The sequence below is a fragment of the Cryptomeria japonica genome, chromosome 4 (assembly GCF_030272615.1).
Source record: "Cryptomeria japonica chromosome 4, Sugi_1.0, whole genome shotgun sequence".
Taxonomy (NCBI): Eukaryota; Viridiplantae; Streptophyta; class Pinopsida; order Cupressales; family Cupressaceae; genus Cryptomeria; species Cryptomeria japonica.
The window spans coordinates 247,164,418-247,177,531 of record NC_081408.1 but is presented as its reverse complement, the minus strand read 5'-3'; the positions used below and the strand labels follow the sequence as shown (position 1 = coordinate 247,177,531).

The 13,114-nt window shown below is 32.6% G+C and overlaps 1 protein-coding gene across 1 annotated transcript in view; it reads right to left on the bottom strand.

Annotated features, from left to right (window-relative positions):
* Positions 1–308: 308 nt before the first annotated feature.
* LOC131045625 (putative leucine-rich repeat receptor-like serine/threonine-protein kinase At2g24130) overlaps positions 309–13,114 on the bottom strand; it is a 95,104-nt gene continuing 82,298 nt past the window's right edge. Inside the window, exons 2-3 of the mRNA XM_059219075.1 lie at positions 870–2,498; positions 309–760 (exon numbers count right to left, since the gene is read on the bottom strand). Of these exons, the coding sequence (XP_059075058.1) occupies positions 309–760; positions 870–2,498 (2,081 nt within the window). The remainder of the gene's footprint in view (positions 761–869; positions 2,499–13,114) is intronic.

Here is a 13,114-nt window from a genome sequence, read left to right as displayed (position 1 = left end):
GTTACATAAATCCTTTGTAAAAAAATCTAAGACACCACCAAGTATAAAAAACTCACTCTTTTTATTTGGATTTATTTCTATTTCTTTAAACATATAGTCAAATAATAACTATTGGACTTATAAATGACCAAAAATTACATGCCATTCTAAATATTTTTAGTTTTTCAAGTACTACACCTTTCATAAATTCATAACCTCACAATATTGTAAATCTATTTATAGTGAGTTTAAAATATCTCTTTTACATGAAAATATTATAAACAAGCCAAAATTTAATAAGTAGTTGCTATCAAGTTGATTGTCTAGTCCTAAAATGTAGATGTAGACCAATTTTCATCCCTCTCAGAACTAGTATTTTTTAGATCACTTGTACTCTCAAGTAAAGGCAAAATATCTATGGGCAATTGCAATGATTGTGCACCAATAAATGCCACTCTTATCTTTTCTAATCTTTTGACTATCTCCATCATATTTGGTCGTTGTTGTTGTAGCTCCCTTGTGCAAGCCAACCCTACTTGCATAAATTGAGTAAGGCATGACAATATCATTGATGATTCTGATTCTTTAACATCTCTAAGTAGGTTGGTGTCCACAACTTCTATGATATTATTTGGAAAGTTCATATCTACCCATTTTGGTAGATTTGTTCCTTCTATAAATAAGCCATCTGTAGGTCTCTTTCTGGTCAACAACTCTAAAAGTAGAATTCCATAGCTGTATACATATCCTTTTGTTGAAATAGTTCCACCCACCCCATACTCTATAGTATGATACAACAATTCGTATTTCTCAAACCATATAAAGTATTTATACAATTTAAAAATGAATGAAAAATAAAAAATTATATTGGAATAATGCAAATTTTATACTTGGTGCAATATAGCCAATAGATCCCATTAGTGCATTTGTAGAAGTCAAGGAGTTCATTGAAGCCCCAAATAGGAGTTTAGTAATGCCAAAGTCTGATATATATGGAGTCATATCATCTCCGAGCAATACATTATCACGCTTTAAGTCACAATGAATGACTTGAACAAAGCAATGATGATGTAGATATTCCATTCCTTGTGCTATCTCTTTTGCTATTCTTAATCGGTCAGCCAAAATTAATTGGCATTCATCTCCTCCTTCGGGATATAACCATCTCCTCAAACTTCCATTTGACATGAATGGAAGAATCAATGCTTTAAAATCAAGGTTGGAACAAACTGAAATGATTTTGATCACATTGCGATGCCTAACTCTTTTTAGCACATTACATTCTCTATTAAAAGTTTGGAGAGTATTTTCATCTTTCAAATTGAGAACTTTAACAGCAATATTTGTACCATTGTTTAGAATCCCTTTGTAAATGGATCCAAAAGTACCAATTCCTATACGATTGTCTTCATTGAATCCATTAGTTGCACCTACAAGCTCTTTGTATGAGATTTGTGGGGGCCCAACATTCAGAGTGGGTATCTTTCTATTTCTCCATCTATAGGAAATTGCAAACAATAGCAAAGACATGATGAAAATTGTAATTCCAACCACAATAGGAATTATCCCCTTCTTAGTGATAGATGAAAATTTATCTTTGGAGCATGGTGACAATTTTATCCATGTGCCACAAAGGCCAAGATTTCCCACAATTGCTGACTGATTAAGTGTTGCAAAAGCTCCTCCCTTTGGAACCTCTCCTATTAACCTATTTGAAGAAAGATTGATATGTTGAAGTGTTTTCATCTCTTGGAAAGCCATTGGAATTACACCTGACAAATTATTGCTAGAGAGATCAATGTCCACAAGGTTTTTGAGATTTGCTAATGCTGTTGGAATTGTACCATTGAATGAATTCCATGAAAGATTCAAATATTGTAAATTTGTGCAACTTGATAGTGCAATTGGAATTTCACCTGAGAAGTTGTTGACAGATACATCTATTGCTTGGACCATTGCCATCTTGCTCATCTCCAAAAGAGAACCTTGTAATAAATTGCTATAAATGTTGAAATAAAACTGGAGATTTTTAAGACCCAAGAACTCTGGGGGAATATTTCCTCTTAGTTTGTTGTGAGACAAGTCTATCAACTCCAAAGTTTGGCATCTCCCTAAACTACTAGGAATTCTCCCTGATAGTTGATTGTGATGCAGATAAAGATGTCTTAATTGTGGGAGATCACCCAGACTATTTGGAATTAAACCTGAAAGCATGTTTTCACTCAATTCTAACCTCCCAAAACTTTTTGCTTGACCTAACAATTTTGGAATACTTCCACGTAAATTGTTTCCTTGAAGATACACTCTTTCAAGATGTGAAAATTGACCAAGTGAGGATGGAATAGTTCCATTGAAAAGATTGTAAGATAAGTCTAAGTATGACAACATTGTTAGGTTGCTAATGCTGCTTGGTATGTTTCCCTCGATTTTGTTTGAGAATAATTTTAAAAGAGAAAGTTGGCTTGATAATTGGCCAAGAGAAGAGGGCAAAACACCAGCAAGATTATTTAGAGACAAATCTAGAGTATTCAAAGATGAGCAATTAGTTAAGGCCATTAGAATAGACAAATCCTTTCTTCCACTCACAAGATGATTACTGGCTAAATGAAGCTCTCGAAGTTGGTGCAAATTACCAAACTCTAGGGGCACATTGCCACTGAATTGGTTCATGGCTAATTCTAGTTTTTGTAAGTTGAGTGCAATTAGAGAGGGAGATTGGAATTTTTCCACTGAGTTGGTTTCCCCATAATAGTAGTTGTTGCAACTTTGATAGTTTGGCAAACTCTAGGGAATTGTGGGCAATTAATTGGTTGTCAGATAGTGACAAATTTTGGAGAAGGGTGCAATTGAAGAGAGCAATCGGAATTTCTCCTATCAAGTTGTTGATGCCCAGATTAATTATTTTGAGTTGAGTAAGCATACCTAGTTCAATAGGGATACTGCCATGGAGTTTGTTTTGAAACAAGTCAAAGTCAGTTAAAGAGGACATGTTTCCTTGGAAAGATGGGATTGTGCCTGTCAAATTGTTTTGTTGAAGATAAAGCACACTAAGTTGGGAAAGCCTACCCAATTCAACAGGAATACTACCATGAAAGTTGTTCCTTCCCAACTCCAAGTCAGTTAAAGAGGACATGTTTCCTAGAAAAGATGGGATTGTACCCGACAATTGATTCACCCCTAAGAAAAGGGTCTTTAAATGCGAAAGAAGGCCAAGCTGGGAGGGGATGCTACCCATCAGATTGTTATAAGCCAGAGAAAGATGTTGCAAAGAACTACAATCTCCTAAAGTGGATGGAATGGAACCTTCCAATTCATTTCTACCCAAACCAAGTATTGTAAGGCGATAAAGCCCCCCCAGCTGAGGGGGAATCTGGCCTTGGAAGCTGTTATTCCTGAGATCGAGTACTCTAAGAAAAGAAAGATTGCCAATGAAAGGAGAGATTGGACCAAGTAAAGACATACCAGTAAGATTCAAAGAAACCACACGCTGATGATGAGAAGAGCAGATAACGCCAGTCCAATTGCAGAAGGAATGATGAGGAGACCAATCGAACAAAGAATTGTGGGGGTCGAGGGAGAGGGAACTCTTAAAAGACATAAGAGCTTCTTCATCAGAATGAGCAGATGGAGAAGATGGATGAGAGGTGGCAGAGAAAAACAAGAGAAGGAAACAAACTAAAGCAGTCTTCATTTTCATCTTTTTTGATCTGACAAACAAACAAACTCTCTAAGCCTCTGTGTTGTCTGGAGGGTCACCTAAGTCTTCTTTATAAGCTGCCAAGGGTGAAAAGTCACAGCAAAGTCTAGGCTGGTCAGGAAGGTAATGAATGTTCTCGTACGTTGAAGAAAAGTTGGGAAAATGGTATACAACTGACAAAAAATCTAGGTGAGATATGTAAAGCTTTCGAAGCTTCTGTGTAGTCAGCAGGCTTACCGAATTCTTATTTGAAAGCTGCCAAGTCATGTTCAACAATGATAAGTCATGGCAAGGTTCTTCCAAGTAAGTGTATTGTGCCTTCTTTGATGGATTGGATCGATTTGATTGATTTATTTGAAGAAAAAAAATTGTAGATTGTTTAATCAAGATTTATTTGTTTGAATCTTTCTATTTAGCTGTGTGTTCAATCTTTTGATGGTTTCATAGATTTGTTTTGATTTGTGAATTGATAATTTTTATTTATTTATTCAAACTTCTGAAATACGCTAGAAAAAATTACAATAATGACAAATACTTTGATTTCAAAACTAAACAGAATAAACTATTTAATTTCATAAACATTATTAAAAACCTTCATTCAAGACTGAAAAAAATTCAGAAATACTAAGACCAAGAATTGACAGAAAGAGGAAGAGGTACACTTGAAGACCCCAAGAATTGACAGAAAGAGGTGCACCTCATCTTCATCTGTCACTTCTTTCACCAATTCTAATACTAGTCAATCTTGACTTCGTCTATTTCCAAGACACGAGTATATTGTGTTCCACAAAAAATTAAAAGTTTTTCTCGACTTCTAGAAAATTGCAGTCCCCACAAAAACAGAAGATGTGTACTTCAGTAAGACATTTCAATTTGTAACTTCAGAGCCTGCAAATTCCAAGGATATGGAAAGGAATTCCGTTATTAGAGCAAAAATTTGTAAGCACAGAAACAACCCCATGTTGTGGACAATGCGGTCAAACTGTTTACATCGTTGGATAGGTCGGTTTTACTGTTATGGGCGAATAATTAGCAATTATAATGTTTATTAGTCAGTAGTTTTCTTTTTGAATTTGGTCGTCTAAATTTGATTGTGTTGGTAATAAAGATTAGGAGAAAAGATTTAATAGTTGAGGGTGTTCGAATGATTGTGATAGTATTTTCTGATTTAATGCTTACGCTTGTTGGTTTAATGTCTAATATTTTGGACAATATTGAATTAATAGTTGCAACTTTAAAGTTGTTATTTTGATAAGGACTACCCATATTTGAATGAAAGGTATCCCTAAGCACTAAAAAGCAACAAATTATGTGATGTCACATCAACACACAAGTATCGGTCTCACTTGCACGAGTATTGGTCTCACTTTTTTGGGGGGCTCTTTTGGACACTTCGACAAAAGCATGCTGATATGACATCATATTTGATGCTGTGGTCTGAAACCTTAGTTATAAGTAGAGGACTTGCCAAGCTGCGTAAAAAAATTGGGAGTGATTTGAAATTTTCATGTAAGATTTTGGGAAGTGTGAAGTTAGGGTGCTCAACTACTGGGTCCTCTCCCCTATATGATCAAGTTGAAGTTGAATGGTTATAAATAAATCCATCAGAAATCAAGTCTTGTTGAACACAACATTTGAAAAAATCTATACAATTAAATTTAGTTTTATGTAAAAAATAAAAAATCTGAAAAATGAAAGGAACTAAAGTATTTTATTACAATATGCAATTATAAAGATGAAATTGACATATTGTTTTTTCTCACTTGATGTTTATTTTGAGGAGAGCATCTTTATGTATTGAGATTTGATATAATTTTGTGTAAAGTCAATCTCATATCTTATGCCACTCATCTATCAATCATATGTAGTCCCATGTACTTATTATTTATCTCAGTGAGTCTACTTACATATCTCTATACATTCACCCTACTTGCTTATTTATTACACCTATGCACACATGTTGCACATTGATTTGTCATTTTCATGTTCCAAGATAAGTTTTCTCATGGGGAGATCCTTGCTTGTGTATATTTGTCATTCCAAATTTGAAATTTAAAATTTAAATATTGATCAACGATTACCTAGCATCAACTAAACACAAATTTATGTGATATATTTTTATGTCCTTAAATTTAAGAATATTCAATGCATTCATTTTAGGCATATATGATTTGAGAGCTATATTTATATATCATGTACATTACACTTTCAATTGAAGCAACTAAAAGGAATCTAGATTTGCATGAGCATTTCTTGGAGTGTGTACATGACTAAAGAATGTTGTCAACATTTTTTTACACACAATTTTATAGATTGACTTAGGAGAAAATGTCCTATTGTGACATAGTAATAGCCAGGTACCAATTTATTTCTAAACAATGTCATTCCTTAGATACTAAAAGAAGTAAAATATATGATAAAATTTTACTATCCTTTATGCTGTGACGAATGCCAATGTCATGTTCCAAAGTTCTCATTTTGTATAGGTTGGGATGATGTGGCCAAAGGTTGCAGAGGCTTTCATTACACCTACCAACTGCAATCACTTGAAAGTTTCTAAAGTCTATTCAACAAATACATTATGTGTGTTCTGCAATTATTGCATCCGTGAGATGAAATCTCTTTCTGAGGCTCCCACGATTTGCTTTCATGTCTATCAAAGAAGTTCTAATAGCATAGTCTTGCCTCTACGATTTGCAGTCATGTCTCCATAGCAGCTACAACTACAACATCTGGCGAAAACACTTTATCTTTAATGCATTGATGAATGCTCATAACCTATTCATAAGCTCTCGACTTTGTATGGATGGAATGGAAGGTAGAAAAACTTGCATTGCAAATTGGCATTATTGATCATATTGTCTTCGCTTACAAAAATCCAGGACCCTGCATTTCATTTGTGCATTTTTTTTTTTAACTCTTATGAAAAAGGTTAAGAATGCTCCAAAACGGCGCATTTCTAACCTTTTTATGCAAAGCGGGTCCACACAAGGTTAGAGATAGTCCATTTTGGAGAATTCTTAACCTTTTTATTTTTGAGGTTATGAATATTAGTTAAAAATGCTCAAAAACGGAGCATCCTTAACCATTTCTTTCAAAGACTATGATCTTGACCTCCAGAAACCATTGACTATGAAGGAGAATAAAGGGAACATGAAAATAAAGACATTTTTAGACAAATTTCTCCCTCAAATGACCACAATATTAAAACAAATTAAAATATTAAATGATTTTTGAAAAATAATTTGAATATTTTAACTTTAATGCCCAAACTTAGGAAAGACGATCATATCTTCCAAACGGTAGGGAGTTAGGTTTTGAAATTTGAAAAACACGTTGATGGTAGGGAAATGGGCCAACATCATTATTTATTCCTCATGACAAAACCTAAAATGAGAAATTTTAATCATTTTTGGGCGATGGACACCAAAATTTGAAAGTTCAATATATGATAAACTATGAACTGGGTTCAGGCGAAAATTAGCTATATGACACAAAATGACGCTTAGAACCTACCTATCAAATTATTTCCCTCAATTCTTGGTAATTTTAAAAACACATGCACTTTTCAAATTCTGACTAGTAATGACATTGAGTCACATGCTCACTGCTTATGCATAAACACCTATTGGATCTTCACTTAACATTAAGACCAATTTGAAGTTCAAATATTAGGCATGCCAAAAATGGGGCAACACAATAATACATGTAGTTAGGGAATCCATATCTAAATTGACACGAAGTATACCCTCAAGCAACAAAAAAAGAAGGATTAATGGGGCATTAAGAACCTCTCCAAATCACTCCATGACTGCCACATGAAGCATTGCAAGTGGACTACATCCATTATCAATTAGGATCAAACACAAAGAATACACATGATTATACTATCATCAACGAAAGCTTATGCAAGAATACAAAAAACACAATAAGATGGTCCAATTACACTTAATTCATAATCCCTCATAGGCATCTATGTTTAACCAATATCATACAAGCCATACATTAAAATTCACTATAAACAAGGTACTTTTGATTTGTTATGATTTTCACTAATGGAATACTATGCAATTCATATTTTCTCAATCACACATCTCTAAATAATTTCATAAAAGTCAAGAAATTTCAATCACATAGTATCAAGGAAGACATCCTTAATTCTTCTATTTACTACAATTCTAAGTAATCAACAATCACATATGGTACATTCTTCCTAATGTTCTCCCTTGTACATACTATGAGAGGTTCGTAATGAACATGATAGAAACACCACATAACACATAACATGGATAGTAGTATAAAACATTCAAAATAGCCACCATAAGATTTGAAAAGAGAAAACCCAAGTAGGGGAATCATTAAGTGCAACATTAAATCATAAAATGTCAACAATTTCAACAATAAATTAAGTTTGACAAGGGTCACAAAATTAATAGAGAGAGGAGTTTGGTGACCAGTCCAAGCATATGAAAGTTCAAAAATTTATTGCTAGCCCATACAACACATGAAACAATTCATCACTAGACACAATAAATCATCAACCATGAAACGAATTCACATAATAGAGTGACTAATATTGGCCACATGTTAAATGATATGAGAAGAAAAATGAAAACTTAGTTTTCGCTAATATGTTAATGTTTCGTTCTTGTACATACTTGAAGAAAAATAGAGATGTTGATATAATATCTTTTCTTTCATAGAGCCATATTTATATATAAGCATGTCAATGCTTTATATATTTTACCAACCCTCAATTTAAACTTTAGAGGCCGATTTGTTTTCAAACAAAATTTCACGTTATGACATAAGTGATGTGCTTTCAAACTAAAACATTGTATTATCCTTTAGCACCAAAATGACACTGATTTATATGCATTGAAGTTGGCGTATGTATTTAGCCACATTCATATGCTATTGAAGATTCCATAATGGTCGTTATTATGCTGAGAGGCATCGACAATGACATCAAAATGTTCGTAAACAAAAATTCAATTTTGAAACAATTTGACATGCAAATGATGGGTAAATGCATGAAATATGCCATCTTTTGGTTTTTGTGGAGGTGTTATTTTATTACTCCAAATAAAATAGAATCCTTGCCACTTGTCTCCAACTATATGAAACTGTTACATTCAAATGACAGTGGAAGAGTGCCATAATATTTAAAAGGCAACAATCAACTCTATTATTATCCATATTTTTGAAACTCTTGTATACTACTAATACTATTGGAATCATCAGATTCCCTTCTATTATAAGATATCTCTCGGGATAATTTACGTATATTTTTAAAATATAGATATACTAATATAGGCATTATTGACAACGAACCAATGAGTCCGAATTGCAACTTAGTCTTGGTAAAAACAAATTATCATAAGTGTATGTTACTAATATTGGTTGGGAATGGTAATGACTTGCATAAGGCAGCTTATTTTTCTGCTAAAAACTTACTTCTAAATAGTAAGCCATGGGAAATATTTTCCCACTCAACTGAACATATTGCCAATTGGCAAAATTCAAACTGAAAAACATTACTTATTGAGGTTAAATGCATAAGAAAAGGAGGCCGTTTCATTTAAAAAACACACACAACTAAAAACATAACAACAACGCATTTTGTTTATTAGACAGATTGTTTTTACTAGACTTGCATGAGTTCAAAGGTGATTCGATAAGCATAGGAGGACTATAAAAGGGGTATCATTACAGAAATAAATATTCTTATACCAGGTAATGAGAGGAATCTGATCAAACATCATTGACAAAGATTGTCGATCTCTTGTATAGGTATGTATTACGAGAAAAATTGCAACTTTCATTTGATATGCTATTTAAAAGATCCTATACTATGTAGAGTATTCTTTGTAGAGAGTTTGGTTTTGGTTGACTTGATTTGAGATATGGTCAATACTACCATTAAAGCATTGTAATATGGTCAATAGTTTTGACATTTTATAGACTACTTGAACCATGATGTTGACTTATTCTTGTTTTACTTATCATTAACAAAAATTCTGTAAAAATGTATACACATATACTTGTACACTCAACTATATATATATATATATGTGTGTGTGTGTGTGTGAGATATACCTTTTTATTAAATATCTGCATAATCTTGTTTATGACCGAAATCTCTTTTTATTCTGTTATAAATATACTTGCTCATTTGGACATGAAGGCTGTTGCATTTACATTATAAGATCAACATATGAGTAATCATGATTGTTAAGCGCCAAGAGTCATATAGATTCAATTTACATTGAAAATATTGTTCACTTGCATTATCATTTCAAGGATTAGGAGAATAATGCATTAGATTCATAATGGTGTTCATATGTACGTTAAGAGATAGATAAACTTATTAGGCATATCTATGATTACCTAATTTATAGTCTATAGTTTCTTCTCCTTATGTGTGTTTGGGCTATGAATTCTAGGAAAGGGTGTCAAATATAGTTAAATAGAGAAGGATGATCCTCTTTTTGGGAAAATCAAACCATTAATTTTGAATTCTTTGGCCAAAGCCTTATTCATTAAAATAGATGAATTATCCTAGTGAAATTTCTTAATATGTTTCTCAACCATGTCTTGATAATAAGGTATTGCATCATCATATATTTAGATATGCATATAGATGTATCAAATTGCACCAAAGTTTCCATCCTACCATTGTTTCCAGGTAGCTAGGCTCTTCATGGTTGAGTGGAAAAGTTCCTAGGCCATGTTCATGTCCTCGAATTATAGAAGACTATGAGGGTTGATGGTGGCCAATGATGATTGATATGAACTTCTATTTATTGTAAATTTTTACTTCTTATATATATACTTCTTCGACTTGCTTAGACCCTTTGATGATGTTTTGATTGATACTTATGACTTCAATTTATATCTTGGATGCTTATTAATGATGCTAGACATTTTATATGGACATTTGATATATGATGATTTATGTGGATGATGATATATCTTGGATTATTATGATGAATGGACTTATATTTTGTGGTCTATATGCTCTCATTCTATATGTGTGATTTATATTGCTTAAGATAACATGATGGTATCTAGTTGGTACTAACCCCACTTCATGATTATATGGGATGAGATGATGTTATGATTGCCATGATTGTCCTACTTAGATGTATTTATGATAGAGACGATGTCGTACCACTTGTTATGAGCATGATATAATGTCACAATTCTCTTTCACTTGTCTGATTTATTTTATGATATATGCGATTGTATATGTTGTCTTGTGGGTATTGGTGGAAGCAAGATTGCAAGTACTAGACATCGACTCCACCTAGTCTCATAGGTTTGAGTGTGTCTTTATCCCAATGGCAAGTTGACCAGAGGTGACATGAGTTCCTTCTACACTAAGCTTAAGTTGATACCCTTGTCAGTTTAGTGTCTTGGCGTGAGTCATCTGGTTAGCGTCATGTGGTATGTTGTTCAACCATATGTTGGGTTGCCTTGTGAGTTGTGATTATTTATTAATTGATTCATATAGTTTATTAAAATTAAATTAATGGATGGCATTAATATTAAATATTAATGTGTGATTATTATTATTGGGAATTTATTATTTATTAATATTTATTTCATGGATTTATATTTAATTGATGATTTAATATTATTATTATTTTATGGTTTAATGCTTATTTGAATATTTATTATTTGAGCTTTTGATTTATTGGGTTTATTATTTATTTATTTATTATTGTTTAATTATTGTTGATTTAATATTATTGAGTTTTGTGGTTTAATATTTAATTGTAATGTCCACATTTTTGGAGGAAGAATAATTAATTTAATTAATTAATTAAGTTGTCCCAATTGATTATATTTCTTAAAGATAGATTGATTAATTATTTTAATTAAAAGTATCAAGTTAATTATTTATAAAGTTATCAAATAAATAAAAATTAAAAGGTGACTTTATATTTAATAATTTTAATAAAGTGACTTAAATTAATATTATATCATAAAGTCACTTAAGTTAAATAATTTTAATATTATTTCTAGAAGCTTTTGGAGATGGACTAAAAAAAAGTATAAAAGAGGATCTTGCCAAGCTTCTAAGCAGCCATGAATTGATATTTGTGTTGATTGAGTTTGTGGAGCCAAGGGTTTATGCAGATCATTTCAGTCATTGGGAACGATAAATCCCATTGATAACATAACTGAGGGAGTGAAAGATCTCTTGAAGGCTTGCATTTGTGGAATTGATACTTCAGTCATCTCATTAGTGCCTAATTTGTAGCCAAAGGCCAACTTGCTAAGGTTTGATATTTTGGAGGAGTCAAATGGAGACATTTTTTGAATGCTAGAGGACTTCATTAATTTATCACAAGGAGTTGATTGCATCTACCTTATCCCTGAGTTTTTTTAGACTTGGTTTCAAACCTGCCACATCTAAGAAGAGTCATGATTTGGTTCATTTTGGTTCACACTTGCATCATTTCCTTCCCCTAGCTGGAGCGCTCAACTTACAAGGTGTAGCTGAAGATTCTTGAGGTGTGAAAGTGTAAGTTGAGGCTGCCATTCAATAGTCATTTTTTGAGAATTTCATAATAGGGGCAATTTTTAAAAGGACTCGATTTGGGCTTCAAGAGGATCACATCTTACAGATATTGATTGCTTCTTCACAACAACATTGGGCGATCTACCAAACAGGTTCTCACTACTATATGTAGTTGCCTACATAATACAAATATAGTTACTATTATAACTATCATAGACAGCCCTATTTTATTGTCTGAGTTTAAGGAATGTGTGTATACATTAGCAAGTTTTAAGTTTGATTGGTTGTACTTGGAAAATTGCATTCAATAAAAGGAGGATTGAGTTGCAAGTCATTTTGATACTATGTCTCTAATAACAGTAGTTCGCATGCCAAGTGTTCGTAAAAATGCCTCTTGGTTGTAGGTGCATGTTTGACATTGAAAATTCATCTATAGGCATTGTAAAGGAACCAAACAATTATTGCATTTAATTTGTAGTTTAGATATTACATCAAACATTTGTAATTCCATTTCCTGTCAATAACACACAAAGTTATGCTAAGCCCTTTTTGTGTCAATAACATGCAAGGTTATTAGAACGGCAAACTAAACGTTTGAATGTGAATTGTTTGATATTGATCCTTGGGCCATCAACATCAAGAAAGAAATCAAATTTTAGTAACAATAGGTCTAAAGTTGAAGGACAACTGTTTGACAATATTCCTTGAGGTCAAAATTTGACATATTCAATCATATAAGAGAAAGGGATATTACATTAATTGGGTGCTTACATTATGGGTAAGTGCACCAAGATGGTGAACAGAAAAGTGGCCACATGCAAAAAAAAACAATTTTTCTCATAACCCGTGCATGTTTTGAAAATTCAAAAATGTGCTAGGCTTGGTAACAAAAAACAATTAAAAAAACA